At 36.4% G+C, this 16946-nt stretch overlaps 1 protein-coding gene across 1 annotated transcript in view; it reads right to left on the reverse strand.

Moving 5' to 3' along the window:
- Positions 1–273: 273 nt before the first annotated feature.
- Positions 274–16946, reverse strand: part of cdh22 (cadherin 22) — a 97614-nt gene continuing 80941 nt past the window's right edge. Inside the window, exons 9-12 of the mRNA XM_085457605.1 lie at positions 11336–11453; positions 7691–7840; positions 7316–7417; positions 274–2403 (exon numbers count right to left, since the gene is read on the reverse strand). Of these exons, the coding sequence (XP_085313731.1) occupies positions 1871–2403; positions 7316–7417; positions 7691–7840; positions 11336–11453 (903 nt within the window). The 3' untranslated portion in view covers positions 274–1870. The remainder of the gene's footprint in view (positions 2404–7315; positions 7418–7690; positions 7841–11335; positions 11454–16946) is intronic.

Consider the following 16946-nt stretch of genomic DNA (forward strand, 5'->3'; position numbering starts at 1 on the left):
GTCTAGCTATACCTTTTTTTTGTCGAGCAGTGATGGATGAGTTATGTTTGAAACATAGTTCAATGTCACTTCTTAGCAAACTATGAGTGGATACAGTAGCGCTACTGAAAAAAAACTGACATTTCTTTGAAACCCAGTTATGAAAGGACTTGAATGTGAATCCAAGCCACTGTCTGAAGGGCCATTTTAGCAGCAGGTCAGAAAGATAAAAGCAACTTCATAAACCTCAGCATCCTCTGGTGACTACGACAGTTACTGTAGTTTGGCAGAAGGCAGCCAGGAGGGATACACGCTGAGAGGAGAGTCTTTGTTTGGCTGTGGCCTGTCATATGGTCTGTTTGTTTCCATCTACAACTATTCTCTGAATCTACCCCTGGTGTAAACAAAACCTAGCTCCACAATTATTCATAATTCAGCAGACATCTTCAGCAAACAAGTGGCAAACAATAATTAGTAACAGAGATGCTCTATTTACTTTATCTCCGTGATCTCATTTACAAAGCAATTCACTGAGTAATTTAGTTTATTGCACCAAGGGAGATGTAGTTTTTACCAAAAAATCAAATATTTATTTAGCTTTTTTTTTTTCATTTTCCATACATTTGCAAGTTAAGGTCAACACTGAAAAGGCTGTGGATACCAGGTGGATGTGACCACTTCCTTAATCACATTATCCCATAAAACTCTTTCTTTAATTAGACATAACCGTTCTTCCCTTACCCCAAAGGAAATAAAATGTCAAAAGGAAAATTAAACATCTCAGGATATGAAATAAAGCGAACATATTGTACACATTCACACACAAATCTGGAATAAAGATTGGCTCCCTGTAGGACAAGGCTGGGCATCAGCCAATTCCAGGAAAACAGTCATTTTGTTTTGTCTTAAATCACTGCTGCGGTTTGTGCCTTATTGCCTTAAAAATGGCTGTGGAAAGGATAAGAAATGATTAACACACATTTTTTTCTCAGTTTGTCACCATAAACTCCCCTCCTTTTTTTTATAAATCACTAAAATACAGCAAAAGTGCATCAGTCTTTGCCATTCAGACTAAACTGGCAGCTGTTTTCTTCGGCAGTTCTATTATTCAGTGTGTTGCCTCTGTTCTAGTTTCCTTTGCTTTTCGGATATCTGTTTGAAGTTGGTTATTATTTTACAAAAGTGGTCATAGAAAATAAATAGAAATATTTTCCAGAATGTAATTTTATATGACCCAGATGTCATCTCTTCACTGGTATTGTGTGGACTCCCCTGCTAATGCAGTTCTTCTTTCTTCCATGTTGTGTCGTTTGATTCATGATGTCCTTTTCCCCTCACTTTTTCATTAACACTTTAGCAGAGTTCACTCTTGTAGTTACCATAGTGAGCATGGTATAAATAAATAAATAAATACATAAAAACAAATAAATACATAAATATTTCGGCATCAAATAAATACATGACACTTTACCTTGGCATGGTTTAACCCCACCCATGTAATGCTGACAGTCCGTCTTTTAACTTAAAAGAAATGTTCTTCTTTCCTGAGAGAAACAAGCTCTCCCTTTGCACACGGTTGAATAGCAGTTTTAGATATCGCTCATTCTCTTCCTTATTTCATATGATCACCAGAGCTTTTTAATTTAAATCTTAAAACTCTCACACACAAGAAAATACAAACAAGCGTAAAAAAAAGAAAGCAAAAAAAAAAAAAAAACCTCTCAAAGTTTTCTCAAAGGAGTTCAAAGTCTGAGACTGGTGGTACTCTGACTTTAATGAGTACATAGACTGGCTCTGATCTCAGTAGCCTGCCAGAGGGTGAGAAGGGGAGAGAGATAAGTAGGAGGAAGAAGAGGGTGTTTAAAAGTGTCTCTGCTGAGAAGAAGCTGTGCTAGGACCTTTCCTCCTCAGGGTTTCCTGGTGCGTAGTAGCCTGCCAGTTGCCTGAAGCGTGGTCCCCATTCGCTGAGATAGGAGAAATCCTGTTCTGAGGTGGTGGACAGTGTATGAATGGAACTTAGCGAAAGCGCCGGTGAACTGGTGCCCTCAAAGGCGTATGTCTGGAAGGAGTCATATGGTGGCACTGACAGGTCAGCATCAGCCTGCTCCACCTTCTTTCGAATGTAGCCTTTGAAAAGGGAAAAGTCTGTTGCTGCCGCAGCAGCTGCCTCTGCGCCACTGCCACCCACTCGTTTAGCTTGTATCCACTGTGGCAGTGAGCGGATGTCTGGGCCAGAGTCACAGCTCTTGGCCTCTGGAAAGTCATAGAGGTTCCTCAGAGCACTCATGTCATATGCCTGAGTGTCCTGCTCCCCTCCACCCTCATCGTTGTACTTGATGACGTTATCCCTCATGTCCTCCTCGTCCTCTGTCATCCTCTGGCCCTTCCTGTGGCGTTTCAGGGTTAGAATCAGCAAAACAAGAACTGATGGACAGAGAGAGAGAGAGAACAAGAAAGTGAAAAGAGACGATATTTGTAATTCTACATTAAAATAACATATTCAATTCAATTCAGTGAATAGATTTTAAGACAAACACAAAAACACATATATCCACAAACGTTCCCACACATGAATTCTCGTGCTTTGGTAAAACACAGATAAAAAGGTTCTCATTTACAGGTTTCTCATCACACAGAGGCTTAAACATATTGCATGCAAAAAGTGAATCCCTTTGACATTTTGTGATGAAAAAACACATAAAATGCCTACAGATTCAGGCCCTTTAAAAAAAAAAAAAAAAATCCTATCAGTCTGTTAATCTGACTGTCAAACTGTCTCTTTCGCATCTTCAACCCATCTGGATTGTCCACTTCATCTTAAACAGTCTTTTTCAGCCATCTGCTAACTCACCGCCGGTGGCTAGGGTCCTTGCAGTCTAGTCTACCTCCCCTTCATCTGGGGTTTCATTCTATGATGTTGCTTTTCATCTGAGTAAAATGCTTCTATTTTGCATGCTCAGGTTTCTGCAATAAATTCCGCTTGTTACTTGTTCTCTTTCTCCTTACTGAGCTAAATGTGTATGTCGAGCATACACTGCACATGATGGATTTGCAAGTGCTTTCCATAGGAAAGTTTCTAAATACACCCATAGTAACTTTGATTTCACCTCTCGGGGCAAAGGCACCGCAGGGGAAGATAATATATTATCAAGTTTTACATTTCAAATGCATGAGCATTGATTTTTCAACATCTTGATTGCCTCGCTCAGAAATATGATTCAAAAAGCTTAATGGAGACCAATCTGTATATCAATACTCATCCAAGTCAAGTGAAAGTAAGAGTTTTTGTTTCTTCAGCTAAGAAATTGAGGAGACCACTCAGAAAGAGAGATAAATGCTTAAAAGTCTTGATTAAAAAGAATTGTGATAGATCCTGTTATGGACTAATGAGATGAGAGGAAAACAAAGGCTGTATGCACAGATAAATCAATCTGGCTTCAATTTCAGCTTAGTTGTTTTAATTACTGCCTTCATTTGTGATTAGACAAGTCTCACTTAGCTCAGACACCCACCCTCTAACTTCGTCATCCCTCCTCAGGGCTGCACTTTTCCCTCTGAAACTTCCACCAGATTTGTCTCAGATTTGCAACAACATTAAATGTCATTTACAGTGATGGTAAAAACTTATTAGAGCCAGTTATTAATGAATGATGCACACTGGGGAGTGTGACAAAGATAATGAACAACTCAATTTTGAGTAGTGGGATAAACAGCAATCTAGCTGCTCTTTGATCAGGTTATTAGCAAAGAAGAATGTGCAAAGGGATTTTTCTACAGTGCATAGTAAATACTCTGAAAGACAAGGATAAAAGTACTTTATTCTGATGTGCCTGTCAATACGATTGTACTAACATTCATTTATTAAAATAAAAGGAGAAAAAAATCTACTGTAGATCAAAAACTGAACTGTACAACAGCATCAAAACAGCTTCTGACTCACTTCCTTGGTATTTTGTTATCGTAATGCACATTCGTTGTTGTTGTTGTTTATTTTTGTTCATGAAAAACAATGGTCTTTCGCTTCTGAGGGCCATATTTCACAAAAACCAGATTATAAATGGCAGCACTGTCCTGATTCACAAAACACTGCCAATTGCAAATTGCTGACAAATTGGCAAGTACTACAACACTCTTGCAGGCTCAGAATTGTTTCTGTCTCTAAAATGGAAAGCTAATTATTCTACTCTCCCGTTTTACAATATAATCTCAATAAGGGAAAAGAAGTTGCCTGGCATGTTCTCTAAAATGCTTTGTTGTACCTACAGTATTTTTTTCCTTTTAGCAGGCACAATAAGCAACAGCTCCAAAGGGATGCCAGTGAAGGGACATTCAGATAGATCATTAAGCAGTACACATCATGCATCTTCTGGAACAGATAGCCTAAAACAGATGCCTACAAGCCCACAGAGATAAAAAGACTATCAATTATAATGGTGCCTGTGCTGTCCTGGATGGCACATATTGTTTGATGCCCTGAACCCAAAATACCCATTCATACATTGTGAAAATGAGCTATAGTGACGTTGTTTCCGAGTCAAAATAGATGGATGTTAGAAATAGGTGCTGTGTACAGGAAATCCATACATGTTAAAGCATGTATATTAATATGCATAAGGGCACGGAAAATGTGACGCTGAAGGTCATATGAGTATATTAATAAATATTTCACCTTTCTTCCCATCTCATTTCTTTGTACACCCTACACAACATTAGAATATAATAGTGATGGGATCTATACAACGAGTTGTTGCTGTTCTTCACTATTCTTCACATTAGTGTGAATTTAGAGTAATTGTCTTAGTGCTTGGTTAGTATGCATGGCTGTGTGTGCCACAGTTTACCACAAACCGTGACTCTTTCTTCAGCCACCTGGCAATTAATTTACCCAATTCATACAGGAGAAGAATAAACACAATGGCTACAGACACCGTATCCCAGTGGAGCCCAGCAAACAATGTAAGAAGAGAACAACTGTACATATCAGTCAGAGATGATGAATAAAATCCAATTCAAGATCAGCAAAGCTTTTTAGTCTGTGTCACAGCTCTGTAGGCAATGAACCCCCTGGGTGTTTCACTTTACAAATGAATTTTAGGGCATTTATAGCAATTGAAAAACAATTACCAGATAGGAGGTAGGAAACTATGAACTCCTAGGTGCAGAACAGCCTCCCTTCAGTAAACTGTGTTAAAGAGTATGTGCTATTATGTGGTATTCTGAAGCGAAGATGATCTGATAGCCTCACTTTTCAAAAACCCTCCTAATGGAATTTACCTTTTAGGTATACAGATGCTTGAATTGAAAGCCACTGAAAACATATTTAACTAGGAGATTAGCACGTCTAAATTTCAATTCAACACCATGTACAGAGTTTACTCTTGCAGGAAGCATATGTACCTGCGCATAGCTGTCTCTTATACATACAAAGCTGGTCCCTATGTGTACAGATGTTGCGATAAGCGTTCCTGACAAGACGGTTAATTTACCCTTGGGCTGCGCTGGTTGCCCCCATGCGGGAGTTCATCACAAGCAGATGGGAGGTAATTGGAATAGATGCATGCAGATGCTGCAACGCAGTGAAATGGATTCATCACATCAGGCCTATAAATGAACTGATGGAGGGATTGTTTGTTCGTAAGGTAATTAGGCAGAAATTTGTTTTCATTTTTCTCATCACCCAACAATTGATATAATAGAGGTTGCCCAGTCTCTGGAGAGAGTGCTAGCTTGTTGGTTAGGCAGTCAGAGTGTATATCTGCAAATGTGGGAGAGAGAAGATGATGTGCACACAATAACGTTGAATAGAGAGAATGAATTACATTGCAGTTACTAGGAGTGGAGTTGTTAATCTAGGTTTGCAATTTGTATAGGTGTATAGCATGTTATGTGGTATAGTATGAAAAAGGAAAAGAGGAAAGTGTGCAGCTGAAGTGATACGATTCCTGTCACATGTCCCACTCTAGTGTTGTTATTCACACTACATGATAGTTGTGAAAACAGTGTTTATCCCCCTGATCCTAACCCCTGCAGTCCTGAGATTTGACTGTCCACATGATGACTAGCAGAATGTAGGCGCTTTAACCTAGCATGTCCTTCAGCTTTTTATATGAGGCACATTTACAGGCAAGAGAATGGCACGGATTACTTACACCATCGGAATAAAGAAAAAAACTGCATACTGCTTGTTTTTGTTCACTAAGCCACCCATTAAATAAAATATTTTGTACAGTCTATTTTCGTGCACAGAATCGAGGTTTTTAGTAGTTTAAAGGCCATACCCAGGTTTTTCAGGGGGATGCAATGTTGCTCAGAGTACCATAACCACAATACCAGAGAAACATTTTTATAGCCAGCAGAGGTTGCCTTAGATTTGTACACAACATTTTGTTGAGGCTTTTAAAGCCATGATGAATAAATGATGCTCTGCTTTTGAAGTTCACTGCAGTAGATGTCTCAGTTAATGGAGACAGAGTTTTAACAACTCTCATTAGAAAAGCTCTTAAAAGAAATAGTTAGCGATGTTATTCACAGTTGAGTCTGTGTCACATCATCCATCACTCAATTCCTGTGCAATGTAAAGTGTGTCGAGGAACGAGCGAGGGAAACAAAACACTGTGACAGCGCTGTGGTCTCATGCTGTCACTGTGGAGTGGAGCTCCAACATGTACAGAAGGGGAAAGTGGGAAGGAAACTCATGAAAATTTAAAAAATGGCAATATCAAACATCTCTTAGGGGGTTAGCATATGCATTTATGTGTGCTAGGAGGTGCACATGTGTATGTGTCTCTCTATAAAAATCCAATAATTTCTGGAAAGCCCATTTAAAGCCTCTATTCCAAGTGCTGAGGCTGCTCTTTTAAATGTTTGCTTTCTCAAGACGACTTTCACTTCACTCCCATTCATTCCATCACAGTCTGTGTTCCAGGGATCAAAGTAGCTTGATATTGTTTACAAAACTAGATGTCATCTGTGCCTCTTTCTTCTAGTGAAAGCAGCAACAAAATGTGTTTTTGATCTGTTTTAATGTCTCTCATTTAAGTTTTTAACAAATATGCATTTTCAGTTCAATTATATATGGATTAAATATAAAACTGACCAGTCCAATAAAAGGTAACATGACTGTAGGAATTAATGACAAAAAGGCACTGAGCTTGAATTGATGTCTTTAGGCCCAGCTGTCAACTAGTTGATCCCACTGTGATTCCACTGAATCTCAAAGTAACCATCCCAAACTAAGCATTACAGCAAAAAAGCAAACGAATGAATCCATACAAAAATTCAACATACAGCAATACATTCATCTTCCATGCATTTATAAGAACATTCACTTGCTTACCTATTAGTATAAGCATGCACACCAGTAATGCTATAAGTGCCCCAGGACTGAGAGCTGCACTCATTACATAGGCTGTGGCATTGCAGGACTGGATGGCTCCATCTGCATTATAAAACATAAAAGGAGCATTTACTTTGCAAATTCAACACAAGCAGTTTGTCAAAGCCTCATCTTGTAAAGAAAATGTCTTTTATCATGTATATATTATGATTTTAAGAGTGTGAAATCTCTGTAGAGGACCATTTTGATGCAAATTTATGCCCTTGTGTTATTTTGTTGTTTGGCATGTAGATGACCTTTTAGCACTCCCGCTTCTGCAGAAGGTGACAGTGATGATAATGTTAGTAATGGTGCAGCTCATACAGCAGCACTCACCTGTGTCACAGCCGCAAACACGAATGGTCAGGGTGCCTGTGGAGCTGAGGGAGGGAGGCCCACTGTCAACCACTAGAATAGGCAGGAAGTACACGTTCTGCTCATGGCGGTTAAAGCCTGACCGCTGAGTCCGGATGCCAGCTGTGTTGTCTGGGTCAGATATGGGTTGGGATCAGAGAGAAGGTAAAGCAGAGAAACACATATTAGTGTCTTTATGATAAATAATACCATCTATGTCTCCTTGATAGTGTCTAGCTTTTACTAGCCTTCAGTAAATTTCATGGAACTCAAATCAGTAAGTTTATTATCACTGTTGTGGTTTTTTGTCTACTTTGCCCATATGGAAAAGATATACATAAATCTTATAAAGTTTGTATCTGTCTTGTGTGAAACTTGTATGAAAAGCATATAAGAGTGAAAACAGATATAAGATCCCTTGAAAAATTATATAATGAAACTTGTATGTTTTGGATACTTACTAAAACAATGTATGAAAGTAATGAGAAAGTGGCCACTTTCATGAGTAAATCATGTAAGCCTTATATGATTTACTCATGAAAGTGGCCACTTTCATGAGTAATCACATACAAGTTTTTACTATTTCTTTTCCATATGGGTGTACTTACATCTGCACTGAGAAAAGCAGTAAAAGAACTACTTGTAGAAGTGTTGTTCACTCAAACTTAAATAAATAATTATAGTTTTCAAGACTTGAAAGTTGACAATAATTCCAAATAGAAGTAGAAGTAACTCAAGTAGAATAAATAATTTTAGTCGGTGCACAGTCCAAGGTTTCCAGATAAAGAATGTCAAGTTTAACCTGAGGTTAAACTTTTATGGTAAAATAAACTGCTTTTATGCCATTAACATTTAACATGTATCTTCTTTTTCAAAAGCAAACAACGAGAGGAGAGGAAATCACTGTGAAAGCCACTGTGTGAAATTAAACTTTACTTGTGTATGTACAAGCTCTCTGCCAGAGACAAAGATAAATGTAAGTCAGAATACAGGATGAGGCTTTGACAAATAGAGTCAGAGTGGCTTCGTGGGTATACTTGCATAGAGGATAGCAAGTAATTCATCTCTTCAAACGTATATCACTGTTATTCGTGTTGTCTTGGAGCTCCTCTGACACATGTAGAACAATTTTCATATTACCGTTTAAGTATGGGAAGCCTACACCTCAATTTGTCCTTTTGACTTTAACACAGCATTCCATTCCACTGCTGCACGGAAAAGATTCTCCCTGCATCTGCTACAGTCTGTATCCAACAGTAACAATGTAATTGATCACTTAATTTGCCAGTCCAAATGAACACAACAGTCTGAGACTGTATGCCTCTGAAAACTTTAAAACACCCCCACACCACGTATCGTTTAATTTCTGTATCCGGAAGGATAATTAGATTAGGATTCAGTTTTCAATTCTTTTTTTATAACAAAATGTGTATTTTTATTTTCCTTTTAAATTTGTCTTATGTATCTTTTTAGCATGCTACGGGGCATTTCACCCATAACATGAAGGCAGTTTGTCATGTAGCAGCAAATTATATTTGTTGAGATAAGGTTTTGCTTTACAGACGACCAGCAACAACTTCAAAGAGTTTACCAACATGAAAAAAATGCCTTTTCATCATTGTGTGTCAAGACTTGGAGACAGAACGCAATGTGAGGCCATGATAAGGAAGAGAAGTGACAGATTGAAAGTGACAAGCTGACAAATGTGTCCATGAAAAAAAGGCAGTGTAAAAAAGAGGGGTAGAAGAATCAAAAGTCTGAGTGGTATTTTGTTTGCCTCACATCAAAACATATACATGTTCTGAGGTGTTGTTTGTGGGCTTGTAGGCTACATATATATATTTATATATGAAAGTTGTGTATTTTTTCCAGGGAAATAGGGTGACATTACATCTAAGAATATATGTATTGTGATTATTTACCAGTTTCCATAATCACCTACATAGAAGGCAGATATTGTAAGCAGACACTGATAACCTTTATGATTCTCCAATGTGTGTGTAAGTGTGCATTTTTTTGTGAAAAGGCAGAAAAACACTTGTGGTATACTTCTGCTGTCCCCAGTGTCTGTATCTTTATTATTGTGTTATATTTGTTGGATTCACATTTAAGCGAGCGGAACTGCAGCAGACCTTGCTGCCTCCTTTACAGTGACATTTCTGTGGCTCCGGCTGCTCCCCTGACATTTTCCTGGTGTCAGATCAATCTTGATTTAGCCAGTTGTCACATTCACTTAGGTACACATATCTAAACGACGGATCTGCAAGTGCATTTGCAAAAACACAGACAGGCATGGAGAAGCTCATCTTCCTGACAAAGCAAAGTCATCACTGGGGAACACTGATTTTAATGTTTCCTTACATTTTGCAGGTAGGTATAAATTTTATGTTCAACACAATATTTGAAAAAAAAAAAGTCATCATTTGAGGAATAGAGAAAAAAATCCACTGTTAAAGTGTTCAAATGTGAAAGATATTCCAAAGCTTAAACATTTATATAAAAGGCTTTGAAAAAAATATAGTCACGGTACAACTCTGCAGTTTATGAGATATACCATAAAACCATAAAAATACTTTTTTAAAATGCAGAGAATCATCCACATACTGGCATGCAATATCTTCTAATGATATTTTTCCCAACTAGCAGGAGCGTAACAGCTGGTGTTTATCCAAAAAATAATAATAGAAATATCTCCCTTTTATGAGACAAAGGTCTAATCACACAAAAAATACACAATTTTCCCTACACCGTAAAAAACATCTCAAACAACTTGTCTTCTGGCAGTTAACTTTATCGGTTATTTTATGTTAAAAACATCAACCATCTGGCACTGGATTAAAATAACGCAGAAACTGTAATTATGTATTTAAATTTATATTTTCACAAAGTTTTTTGAGCAACAGTCTTTTAAGTAAACATTGTCTTAAGGTGCATTTTTAAAAATGGATTTCACCAAATTTCTATATAGTGGTACGGTCCTTGCAGGGTCTATGTATGCGAGTGTCCTGCTGCCTGTCCCCCTTAGGTGCCAGACTACTTAAAGCCAGAACTCGAGTGCCAGAGAGCCTTTTTGGTTTGTAGCTAGAGAGCTGTGTGTGGTGGTTGCTTAGTCCTGCTCTGTGAAGAGGAGTGTCTGTTTTGGTGATTCAGCCTTTTTGATTTACTTTATAATTCAGTGAAAAAACTCTGGTTTAGTTGTTTCCTGTCTTTAAAAGGCGATAGTGGCTTGTCCGTCTCTTTCAATTTATTTAGTAAGAAAAAATAATACAAACTTTTAAGTTAGCAATTGTGCCTCCTTGTCTCCTTTTTTTTCAACCTGGATACTTTTTGTTACTTTTCCTCATCACTTGGACCTTATAGGGGTCAATTATTAATAATAAAATATTATTAATATTATCACTTCATTATGGTGATAAGTATCAGTTCATTATAGATATGTCACACCTGTGCACATCCAAATCCTTAAACTCAATCATAACAAATATAACACCTGGTCATAGACAGGACTCCTACTTTTACTGTCATTACCTAAAAATTCAATAATGCTGATAATCTTATCGGCATAGCTGCACAAATACTGAATGCTTATTCACACATAACTTTAATTTAGGATCTCTACCCTCTTACCTTTCAAATCCAACAGGGAGAAGTACCGATTGCTGGAGGCTTCAGGGGCAAGATTGAAGTAGAAACGATGTCCAGACTGTGGCTCGTCCCTATCCACCACACTGATGGTGTGAATTAACTTAGGAAAGCAAAGAAGAAAAAGTGAAATAAAGTAACAAGAAAGAAGGCACAGACGTTAAGACTTTTCTACCCATTTCAAATAAATGTATATATAAAAACACTTTGCATTTCAAATATTTCTTTTATAAACGAGAAACTGATGTGGAACGAGTGTACTTGGATGCAACAGACTAAGAAAGCGTCCGATATAACAGAGTAGTTTAAAGGGACTACAGTTGCAAAGAGACTGAAAAAAAATCCTTTCTAGAAAGTTGACACAGCAAAATAATAAAAAAAGTCTTATGGTAGAAATGCAAAACTGGCATAAAATATCTCACTAAAAAGAGAAAAGAACTAAGAACAGAAAAAAAGAGCCAGAGTCAGAGACACTCTCTGATGTTGCCATATTTGTGCTAAGAAGGAGTAAAGTCAAAATGGAAATGTGTAGGAGAACAGAAAGAAAGACAGACTAGGTGGGGGTGTAGTTCTCGTATCTAATGCAATAATAGTGATCCACATTCAAAGATAAAAATCAACTGTGATCCAATTTTGAGAACTCTGTGTGGATACAATAAGGTGAGATAGGATTCACTGTGAACTGAACAGACATCAAACAGCCCCTGGAGATCCTTTCACCTTAACATGGGGCCCTCAGTGACAATTCATCTTCCTCTCATCCTATTACTCCACAGCCAGCATGAAACCACGAGCTGATAAATGATATTTTCACATCACATCCATCGGCTCTGTTTCTGTGTTTCCTCTGCCAGTACACAACCTCTTAAGACCATGTCATTACTATTTTGATTATCTTCATCTTTGTTTATTGCAAAACAATCACTGGGTTTAGGTAAATAAAATAAACCAAAAACGCTGCAGACAAAACAGTACCTCTTCAAACTTGTTTGTTCAAAATAAATGTCAAAATGATCTACATGACATGGATGTTACGATGGCACTAGATGAAAAATATTTGTGATGCATGTGTGATATAACTTAAGTTATTTATTCACCCTTCTTTTTATATTAATGCATGTTATCTTAGCCATGTCTTCCAGCTGCCATTAACTAAATGATGTAAATATTTTCATAATAACTGATTTCATACAACCCACACTTAGTCAGATGAGTCACAGTTTGAACCACACTTATCTTAAAAAGTTTTTTTTTAATCTCTTGAATCTCTCCCTTCTCTATTATGCCCATCCATGTGATTTCTGCACTTTAATATTAAATAAATATTAAAATTAATTGCACCTTCCTCGGTCTCTTGTTGGGACTGCTATCCCTCCAGCAGTTCTCAATGGCCACTAAACTTTATTCAACAAGGTGCATGAGCATACAGGAAAGGTAGTGGAGGGGCCGGTCAAGTTAAGAGATTTTATGGGGCAAGCCAGTGTCAGTAATGAAAATTAACCAATGGGCAGGTGTCAGTGCTTGTAGTGCCAGCCCTTCAAGCCGACCTGTAGACTGTTTAATTATGTCAACAAAGAGAAAAATAAATTATACTGATCCATTGGAAGATGCAAAGTATGCCTGATTACCAGTCCAGCCCTATCACTACATCACAACAAAGGTTGCTTGAAGTTAAAGATCACACAATAATACAGAGAAATCCACAACAACCAGATGAGACCCTGTGAGAAAGCACTTGGTGACAGGGGGAAGAAAAAACTCCCTTTTAACAGGAAGAAGAAGGAAAAAAATGAACATTTAACATATGTGAGTATGTGGATGATTATTTTAAGCCTCATCACATCTTAATTGTTTGATTTGCAATCAACTTCAGTGGTTCTGATAAAATTACAAAAACAAACAAACAAACCAACAAATACTCATTTTTTTCAGTCATCATCAGCAGCATCATTCTGATTGCAAACACAGCTTCCCTCTGACCTAATCTACATTCTTTAAAGATTTAGGACTTATGCTCGACACTCTGCACTTAGTTGCAAAACATCGCATTATATGACAGAGATAAAGTGTCTAGGCAGAAAATTTTTCATTTTTTCATTTCATTTATTTATTCATTTTCAGGCACAACAAATACCTATATTGAACATAAAATACACAAAACAAAAAACAAAACTTGCCTGAAAAAGGAGTGGGACGAAGAAAACTTATTAAATCCCACCCCTATACTCACTCATCAACAAAAAAAAACAATAAACTTCCCGCAGCTACGCCCATCATTGCATACAGACCCATCAACAGCCCCGGGCAGATACAAGCATCTAAGCGGCAGCTCGCAACCAACAATTAGAGCCTTCATAACTGAATACAGAATATATAAATTATAAATTGCATTACCACAGGTAACAGGCAGTAATAACTACAAGTAACAAACACACATACATATACATACATATATATCTACACACACAAGTACATATATGTACATACATACGCACACTTTATTTTTTTTTTTTTATTTTGGAATCCATACCAGCAATGGTAAGAGGACAGACATTACAGAGCACACTAAAACCCATCATTGAGTATACTGTGACCAGACCAACTGTTTGTAGAGAAATTTAAATCTATGAATATTTTTGCATTGTTTCAATTGTAAACTCAGACTGTTCCAGATTTTCACACCACATACAGACACACAAAAGCCTTTACGGGTTGTTCGAGTTCTGGGTAATTTGAATTCTCCAAAGCCTCTCACATTATAAACCTTTTCTCGAATTTCAAATCTAGTTTGTAAATTTGCCGGTAAAAGTTTAGTAAAAGCTTTATACAAAATTATGGATGTATTGTAATTAACCAGATCCTGGAATTTAAGTAACTTTGCCTGAAGAAAGAATTTGTGAGTATGATCTAGATAACCAGCCTTGTGAATAATACGCAGTGCTCGTTTCTGTACTGTGACTAATGGATTAGTTGTATTTTTATATGTATTTCCCCACACTTCCACACAATATGTAAGATATGGAAGAACCAGGGTACAGTACAGAGTATGAAGTGCATCTTTATCAAGGAATTGTTTCACTTTGTTCAAAACTGCGAGGCTTCTAGAAATTTTGGTTTTTATGTGTCTGACGTGGGGTTTCCATGAAATTTTGTTATCAATTATAACTCCCAAAAATTTGTTTTCACTCACATTATCAATTGGTACACCTTCAATGATAATTGGTAATTCTATATTATATTTTAAATTACCAAAAAACATTGCTTTAGTTTTATTTATATTTAATGATAATTTATTTATGTCCATCCATTTTTTTATTAATTTTAGCTCCCTGTTTACAGTCATTACAAGATCAGTATAATCATCGCTACTGAAAAATATGTTGGTGTCATCTGCGAACAGTATGAGTTTAAGTACTTGAGAAACATCAAAAATATCATTTATATATACATTGAAAAGTTTTGGTCCCAACACTGACCCTTGGGGAACACCACATGTAATACCAAGTTTCTCTGAATGGTAATGCCCTATGCTAACATATTGTTCCCGACCTGTTAGGTAACTTTTTAACCAGTTACCAGCTTTCCCTCGAATACCATATCTTTCCAATTTATCCAGTAAAATTGAGTGATTGATTGTGTCGAAGGCCTTTTTGAGGTCAACAAAAATACCAACTGCATATTTATTTTTATCCAGTGTATCAGTAATTTCTTCTACTGCCTCAATTATCGCCATTGAAGTGGTTCTTTGCGTTCTGAAACCATACTGACCAACATTTATTATTTGATGTTTTTCAAGGAATTTTTCTAATCTTGAATTAAAAAGTTTTTCTAGAATTTTTGAGAATTGAGGCAGTAGAGAAATAGGCCTATAATTGGTAAAACTGTGTTTGTCATTACTTTTATATAGTGGTATTACTTTCGCAATTTTCATTTTTTTTGGAAAACAACCGGACTGAAATGATAAATTACAGATATATGTTAAGGGACTAGCAATATTCAGAATAACCTGTTTAACTACAGACATATTTATGTCATGATAATCCATTGAAGACTTACTTTTACATTTTAATGTGATATTTATTACTTCTTGCTCATTTGTAGCTGAGAGGAACAGTGAAAAGGGATTTGATTTTATATTACTGATATTTTCATTTTTATGACACGGGATGTCCGCTGCTAGTTCAGGGCCAACATTTATGAAGAATTTATTGAACCCATCGACAATATTACTCATGTTGTGATTTTCACCATTTGCATCAGTAAAATATTCAGGATATGATGTTCCAGAAGATCCTTGTTTAATTAAGTTGTTTAACACATCCCAAGTTCCTTTTATATTGTTTTTATTTTCATATAATCTTCTTCTATAATAAAGTTGTTTGCTCGTTCTTATAATATCAGTCAATTTATTTCTATATGCTTTATATCTTTGTTCCACTTCTTTTGTTTTTACTTTGATAAACTGTTTATACAGATTGTTTTTCTTTTTGCAAGCATTAATAATTCCTTTTGTGAGCCAAGGACTTTTTATCTTTTTTTTCTTTGTCATGTGTTCGTTTACAGGACAATGTTTATTGTACCACATAGTAAAAATATCTAGAAAATTATCATAAGCCTTGTCCACATCTGACTCTTCATACACCGAACTCCAATCTTGTTGTGCTAAATCGAAATTGAAGGCATGAATTGCTTCTTCATTTATTGTTCGCTTTGCTATCATGATCTTGGTATCTATTTTTTTTTAAATCACAGTCACACAAAGTAAAAACTGGTAAGTGGTCAGTTATATCACAGACAAGCAGACCACTATTAATTTGGAAATCCATGACATTAGTAAAAATGTTGTCAATAATAGTGGCGCTATGTGATGTTATTCTGCTTGGCTTCGTTATTGTTGGATATAGTGATAAGCTGTACATTGTGTCAGTAAAGTCATCAATGGCTTTTAACCTTGTTGGATTTAGCAAATCAATGTTAAAATCACCACAGATAAATAGTAATTTTTGGTTCACCGAAGCAAACGTTTTTTTTATCCATTCATTAAAAGTGTCAATACTTGAACTGGGTGTCCGATATATGCAACTTATTATAACATTTCTCTTTTTTTCATTCATAATCTCAATAGTCAAACATTCCAAAATTCCATCAATAGCCATAGACATAGTTGTTACAACATTATATTTTATAGAGTTATGAACATATATAGCAACCCCGCCGCCCGCCTTATTTAATCTATTCATGTATTTTAAATCATATCCATTCAAACAAAAATCTATTCCTTTATCGACATTGAACCAAGTTTCAGTGATGGCTATAACACTAAAGGGGCGAGAAAATTGTTGCAAATAGTCCTTAATGAAATCAAAATTAGAGTACATACTTCTGCTGTTAAAGTGAATTAATGAGAGCTTCCCGTCTAGGTTAATTTCTTTTTCATATTGTTCCTGAGTGAAATAATTACAATTTTTAACAAAAGAAGAGAGAAAGTTACTTTCAGAATCTATTTCTGGATCTATTATATTATGCTCCTTATATTCACAATCTAGATCAATTACTTTCTGTTGAAGAACTAATTTCAACGTGTCCATGTCATTTC

The sequence above is a fragment of the Copadichromis virginalis genome, linkage group LG5 (assembly GCF_057382275.1).
Source record: "Copadichromis virginalis isolate Kocher_CV1m ecotype Utaka linkage group LG5, C_Virginalis_male_GT1.1, whole genome shotgun sequence".
Classification (NCBI taxonomy): Eukaryota; Metazoa; Chordata; class Actinopteri; order Cichliformes; family Cichlidae; genus Copadichromis; species Copadichromis virginalis.